Genomic DNA, 7,421 nt, shown 5'->3' with positions numbered 1-7,421 from the left:
GTGAGATTATTGTATTTATCCCAAAATCATAGTAGATACCGTTGTTGCGGAAGACTGGACGTAGCCCATAGTTGGGGTGAACCAGTATAAATTGCTTGTGTCATTTTCTGTACTTTTCCTATTTTTCTTAGTACACTGACGAACTGTGAAAGAAAAAAAATATTATTGGTGGGTAATTTTTCGGAACATGCACAAATTAAAACATAAAATGAAGCATATGTATTAACTTTGGAGCATCAAGCAACAGGGGTATTTGTTTCTATTTTCTATATTTTATTTTTAGTTTTTAGAAATATATAAAGTGTACTTTCATAACTTCTCATTTCTTTTTTATGAAACGTTTCCAGATCTGTGTACAGATTTTTTAAACAATAAAGCCAAGTTTTTTATTTTTCGTTTTCAATTTTCCAGTTTTTTAATACCATAAATAAAAGTATTATTTTTGTTAAGGATGAAAGAAAAAAATTTCTTAAGATGAAACTCCGTGCCTGAATATTAATATAATATAAGAATCTAAAAGTTTGAAGGAGCATTTGGTCTAAAAATAATATCCGGTCAAGATGGATAAGTTAATAACGATCCTGAAGAGCATGTTAAAATATAAAAACGATTTCCAATTTTTTTTTTTTGTTTAAGAAAGAAAGAAAAACAATAGATAGTTTCTAAAAGTAGTTCTGTTTTTCTTTATTATTAAAAGTAACGAAATAAGGAACATAAAACCAAAACGTTACGAAACGTTGATGTAGATAATCATACTCGTAAAGGTTAAGCAGTACATTCAGGGGGGAGGCCGCGAGGGAACCTCTTGACATCGGCGCAGTAATCATAAACCATGTAGTTTCTCCGCACCCACTTGAGCTTCCGGCGGCCAGCCGAGTCCAACTTCTGGTAGAGCCAAGAGTCGTCCTTCGACGCACCGCCGCAGGAGGAGGAGCCAGCGGAGGACCAGACGCAGACCTGATCGGCGTCGAAGTTCGTGTAGGCTGCGGTGAAAGGTGCCAGGGACCAGTCAGTCTTCACTTGGCCTCCTCTGGTGGCCCAGTCGTCGGCATTCCAGAGGCTTGATTGTAGCCTCATTGCCTGGTTTTTGGGGAAGGCAATGCCAATGGACTCCATGTTCTTGAACTCTCTTATGGGAGTGCCATCAACGTACAATCTGTGCCAATGATCAAAAAGAAGAGGAAAAACGTTTTGGTTGGATTACAAAGTTACACCCTATATGATCATTTGGATGGTTTTATTTGTATGGTAAAAATTACAACTTTAGTTATTCTTTGAAATGTTCGGGTTGTGTTTAATTACTAGGCACAAAATTGTAAATTCAATGATCTGTTTAAATACTTTGAAAATGGGTTTTTTTGAGAAAAGGGTTGAGAAAACCATCAAAAGACAAGCAACTCGACAGTCCTAAAGCAGCCCGAAACCAACCATGGTTATAGAAGACATGAATATGAGTTAGACTATGGCACGTATATACCGACAATTGGTAAGCAACTTATTGTCCTTTTTAAGTCAAGAGCTAGTATTACTATCAGCTTCACCAAAGGATATTATAATTATAGAGTTTAAAAACTTATTAAACATAAAATTGAAAGTTATAGATCTATTAAATACAAGCGTGAAACTTGACTGACTAAAGTTGTAATTTAACCTATTTATTTATTTGATCTCTCAAAACAAAAATTATTTACATATCTAGATTCTTTTAATGATGGCATGACAAATTTAGTGAGAGAGATATTTCTTGATTCAAAACATGACAACAAATAATAATGAGAAGGAAGTAGATAGTTAAATAAAATAGAGTGACACACGGTCTATAAATGATATTTGGTATGTTGAAGGAGAGTATATACGGTTGCATGTTACTTTGTCTAACCTATTTACGGAATTACATCATTCAAAGTAAGAGTGTAAGTGTAAAAAAATTTGAAGTTTAGAGATTAAATAAACATAACCAATAAAATCGAGTGATTAAAGAGGAAGTTTACATGATATTTTGGGGATTCCATAGAAAGGAATAAGTGTGGAAATCAGCAGTTGGATCAAACCAGAGGCAAAATTGTTGCTCTCTGTCACCTTTGCCTTGAGTGAACACATTTGTATGAACAATGTATGGCTGACCGCTGAGGTTTCCTAAGAACTCAAAGTCGATCTCGTCCCACTTTGACCCTTTTGATCGTAACTATACTAAGTTAAAAAAGAACGTGTTAATCAACGAGTATAGTTCAACCACTAAGATATAAAATATTCGAATTCGAATTTTTCGATTTGTTGTTGAACTTAGAGGAAAAACATTCTTCGTGTCATTTTAATCTTTCTAAATTTTAAGTGATCATATTTCATTCTTATCTTTTATCTTTGACTAGGCAAAAGCCTACGAGTCATCTCTAACATTATTATTATAAATCCAATTCAACAAGTTAGTTATGGTTGCACTGTCTCAATTGACATTATCAACTAAAATAGTAACTTTTAAACCTAAGTCTTAGGCCTCATGGTATTAAGATAAAATTGTATATTAAAGAACTTATTATACTACGTGAAGATATGACTATAAGTAACCATGCATCTTTAATGTATGTTATTTTTTGTTAATACTCTAAATGACAATTTTAAAATATATATATATGTATAAAAATAAGCTTTTAAAACTATTTTTAAAATTTAATTTAGATTTTAAAAATATTTTAATTTAATTCAATAGTGTGATTCATTTTAATTCTTGAACACGATATTATTTTAATTTTAGTCAAAGTAATAAATGAAGCATAACGTATCTAAAAGGATAATAAGCTAAAAGAATGATGATTTTAAACCAAAATATCCTTAAATATCAATCTTAAATAAATTATAAATCTTTAACTTTAAAAAATCTTATAGTCCATATACTTTCATAGGAATAATAATTTAGTGGTACCGAAGAAAGAAAAGCATAATAATTTAGTCTGTAAACTTTAATTAATAATAGTTTAGTCCCTTTAAAATTTATAAAAATTTAATCCCTCCATTAGAAAATCTCATCAAAATTATGTATCGATTCTTATTAAGAAAATATTCGGCTATGAGGACTAAATTTGTTCTCACCTTTATATGTTTGACAACCAAGAGAGAAAATTACAAAAGTGAGAACTCTTTTCTTTTCAAATAATGAATTAAAAAGGTAGCAAGTGAGGACAAGATTTGTTCCCATCGATAACGAGTCAAGTATTAGTACTTGTAATTAATTTATAAACATATTTAGTCCTTATACATTTATATCAATCTACCCATATAAGAAATCTTATCGAATTTTAATAATATTTTTCACGATAGAACTAAATCGAGTTGACCATTATTATTATTATTATTTTTTTATATTTACTATGCCTCATTGATATTTATAGGATGGTCATGTGGACTGATATTTTAATCCTTAATTTAGAGAGTGAAACCCTTACGTAATACGCTGTGACGGTGCCGGCGGAGTTGCCGGGAACCAATTTGATCTGCATGTCAATTTTTCCGAACAAATACTGATTCCTCGACTGGAAGCCGGAGCCGGAGCTTTTGTCAAGCGAAAGCGTCAGCAACTTTCCGCCGTTTAGAATCTTGGCGCGGCCGCCGCCCCACGTGATCTTGATCTCCTTATTGAAATTGCCGGCGCCGGCGCCCCCAACGCCCAACATACATAACACCAAAACCACCGAATATAACCGTGGAGTTCCGGCCATCGGCGGCGGTCTTGGTTGCTTATTTATGTGTTTATTGGTTATGAGAAAAGTGGGAGAGAGAATAAAAGTTATATAGAAATTTTTTGAGGATATAGAGAGAGGGATCATAAAATTGGGATCAAATTTTGACGTGAAGACAAGATATTGAATGTGAAGCGGTTAAGAAGAGATCAAATTTTGTGGTTTGATGAATTGAAATTGGGGTCATAAATTCAGCATGGGAGAAAGAAATAAGAGAGGGGGGAAGGAAATGGAGAAAAATGTCTCAATATCATACCTCAGCTAACTTGAATAGATATGAATTTTGGTTTGAATATACGTCGATGTTGTTTGAAAAATTTAAAGATCAAAACGAATATTTTAAAAGTATAAATACTAAAGTGAACAGAATATTGAAAATATAGAAATTAAAATGAACGTTTTGAAAATGTAGAGACAAAAATAAACTACAGTTGAAATTACAGAATTCAAAATAGTATTTAGATCGTGGATTTATGGATAGGGGAAGTACTTTTCTTTTGGCTTAATTAGGTTGTTGGTTGGGAAGACTTGAAAGGAGAGAAAAGGTTGCAAAATAGTTAGTGAGTGAATTCAAGACACAAAATTTTGGGTGTTAGGTCAATCCGCTTACTCTTTGCGTTCTTACAAATAGTATGACATGTCTCTAATTTTTAAGTTTATGTCTAATTACTACTTGGATAGTATTTACATTTCTTATTCCTAATTTCTCATTTTTTATTTTTGAAAAATATCAGCGTTGGGTAAGTTTCTCATTTCTAACTCTTAGAAAATATTTCCAAGATTTTTAGAAATTTTAGAAATAACAAAATCAAGTTTACTCTTTCCAAAAAAAATTAAAAAAATAAAATAAAAATATTATTACATCACTTTTATTTTTAAAATGCATAAAAAAAAATTTGACTTCCGATGCATAAAAACTATTAAAAATGAATATAATATAAAAATTTTAAATATTTAATTTTGAAATACTAAATTTATATAAAAACTTTTACTTTTTAAGAAATTATAAAAGTAAATATGTTTATGTTTCTTTTTACAATTACAAAAAGAATGGAAAATAGAAGCATAGTTTTGTTTTTCTTGATTCAAAAAAGAGGAAACGAGAAAATAGTTATCAAACTCATGGTGTCAATTATTCTTAAGATAAGCTCATGTTGGCAAGTTTAAATTCCATTTTACTTCTCTACTTTTGGCTTTAGTTCATTTTCGTTCATATATTTTCAAAATTTCATTTTGGACTCTATACTTTAATTTTTATATTTTCAAAACATCCGTTTTGATCTTTGTATTTCTAAAAAGCTATCAATTTGGTCCATTTCTACATTAACAGAAATTTTTTAATACAAATTTACGGCTACAATTTTAAAAAATTTAGCAATTAAGATATCATGCTAATATTAGACAAATTGAGAGAAACGAGATAAAACTAGAAACGAAAAAGATTCAAAATAGTCACTTTTTAGAAGTACAGGAACACATGAATAAAAGTTGAAAACATTGAGATTAAGATCGAGAGTAGTTAAACCTTAAAAAGTAAAATTTAATGGGTCATTCAATTCCAACCAACTGTAAACCACAAATTTGAAGAATATTAAATGGAACAATTGAACTCTGATTGTTCTTAGGGGAGAGGCAGTGAAATTTGAAGGTTAAAAATGGGAAACCAAAATATTCTCTTCTTCTTCTTCTTCCTCATGTGGTTCTTCTTGTGCAGCTGTGCCCACCATATCTACTGGTTTCACAATAATGGCCATGGTTGCATTCAAGGCAAAGCCCATTAGTCAACACCCGTGTCTGCCTTCCTTTCTACGCCACGGTTTTGTTACATATTGGTATCCTAGCTTTCCCCTCTTTTGACTTCTTAGCTTACCCATAAACCTATCGAGACTCCATCCGAATATAGCTGAATAGGTAATAGTTCATTTGATAACATTCTCGTTTATTGTTTCATGTTTTTTCTTTTCAATTTTTAAAGAATATAAATATTTGGTAACGGTTCTTATTTCTAGTTTCTTACGTTTATGAATTATTTTTAAAATGGTGTAGAAATTAATTTAGAAACAATAAAATTAAGTTTTTTGTTTTTTGTTACCGTTCTGAGTTTTTTCAAAAACATAGATAAAATTAAAGCATTATTTTATCATTTTTTTACTTATAAATTCCATAATAAATATAAAAATATAAATGTAACCTACCAATTTGGAAAATTAATTCTCATATAAAACTTTTATTGTTTTCCAATTTAGAACTTTAGAAAATAAAAAATAAAAAATGATTATCGAACATATTTATGTCAATTTTTTCAATAAAAAAACATCAATAAATAGTTACTGAACGCAATTTTATTTTTATAGGATGAAAAAACAAAAAACAAGAAATAGATTAACTTGAGCATAGTTCAAGTGGTTAAGACATCTATCTTCGAACAAAATGTCGTGATTTCGAAACATCAACCCACATGTTGTACTTAAAAAGTAAGAAATAGGAAACAAACGAAAATAAGAATATTACCAAACAGATTCTATCATTTTCTAGTGCATCTTATTTTTCCATTGATTCTTATTTCTTTTCTGCTATATATTTTATATTTAAACCACTTTTGACTAAGTCGTTGAGGAGTAATTCCATATTTTGCAAGTGATAGACTTTATATTTTAAAATGCGTATGTATAGTTTCAAACATGTTCAAAATTATTTATCAAATTCTTGAAAATATACTCTTTGTTAAATATTTTAGGTTTAATTCCAAATTAAATTTCAATATTTTTAGTACACCGAGTAAACAAATTGATATTACTCGTCGTCTTCTAAATACAACAATTACTATCAAATTTTTTAGTACAAATTGTACCTCTTTTATCCCAAATTAAAACTCCCCAAGTTACTTTGTTGTATGGTAAACAAAAAAAAAAAGTAAGCTTTATCTTTCCCTAAATGTATTTTCACTCAAAATAAACGTGAGTAATATATTAAAAGTATTTAGGAAAGAGACACATATATGTGATTTTAGTAAAGATGAGCACTTCAAAACCAAACATAACTGATTTGTTATTGTGCAATTACTTTATTTTAAGTATTTATAATTAAAATGTTTTAGCTCAAAGCTAGTACACTCCTACTTACACCCAAAAGAGTTGTTTGTTTTTAGGAAATCTAAATACTTCATCTCATCTTGAAGCGTGAAATTAGCCTAGCAAATAAGTTACCAAATTGCACCACTTTTTGATTAATAGTGTTTGATTCAAGGTCGGAATCCACTAAGATCGGAACACGTTAGCTGACTTCTAAAGCACTGCACTCTTGAAGAACCTACAAAACAAGGTTAGTACTCCGACGAACAAGTCAGTCTCAATTTGATTTGATACTCAAAGTGAAAGTAGATTCGCTTACCTTGTTTAGGTAGCAAGCATCCTATTTATAGGGATATGATCTCTGACAAGAAAATGTTTACGTTGCCGACGTACCTGCTGATATCTTTAATAAGTCAGCTCATACTTGGATAGGTCGACCGAATAATGAAATAGCTAGGTTCGGATGACATATTCTCAGATAATGACTCGTGGTAGGTGATAAATTGCCTCCAATAAATAGGATTCGACGGAACCTGTTAAACAATAAAAGGATGTACACTACTGTACTCCTAGCTACTACACACTCCAATGATTTACATTAGATTTTGATTTGTTG

The 7,421-nt window shown here is 30.4% G+C and overlaps 1 protein-coding gene across 1 annotated transcript; it reads right to left on the bottom strand.

Moving 5' to 3' along the window:
* Positions 1–664: 664 nt before the first annotated feature.
* On the bottom strand, positions 665–3,813 carry LOC111020870 (xyloglucan endotransglucosylase/hydrolase protein 22-like). The gene is made up of 3 exons (XM_022297663.2): positions 3,441–3,813; positions 1,992–2,185; positions 665–1,156 (listed from the first exon to the last, which is right to left on the bottom strand). Exons 1-3 carry the CDS (start codon positions 3,711–3,713, stop codon positions 766–768), a joined length of 858 nt encoding a protein of 285 aa, XP_022153355.1. The 5' UTR covers positions 3,714–3,813; the 3' UTR covers positions 665–765.
* Positions 3,814–7,421: the final 3,608 nt, after the last annotated feature.

Source organism: Momordica charantia, assembly GCF_013281855.1.
Source record: "Momordica charantia cultivar OHB3-1 chromosome 8 unlocalized genomic scaffold, Mcharantia_2.0 BLBB01000008.1, whole genome shotgun sequence".
In the NCBI taxonomy this organism is placed as follows: domain Eukaryota; kingdom Viridiplantae; phylum Streptophyta; class Magnoliopsida; order Cucurbitales; family Cucurbitaceae; genus Momordica; species Momordica charantia.
Note: the sequence above shows the minus strand (reverse complement) of the source record. Positions and strands in the feature narration are given on the sequence as shown.

Excerpts from the sequence above, each read along its gene's own strand:
- LOC111020870 (XM_022297663.2), bottom strand. The coding sequence starts at position 3,713 with ATGGCCGGAACTCCACGGTTATATTCGGTGGTTTTGGTGTTATGTATG. Across the intron at positions 2,186-3,440 it reads GCACCGTCACAGCGTATTAC|TTACGATCAAAAGGGTCAAA; the intron begins GTAAGGGTTTCA and ends AACTTAGTATAG. Across the intron at positions 1,157-1,991 it reads TGGAATCCCCAAAATATCAT|ATTGTACGTTGATGGCACTC; the intron begins GTAAACTTCCTC and ends TCATTGGCACAG.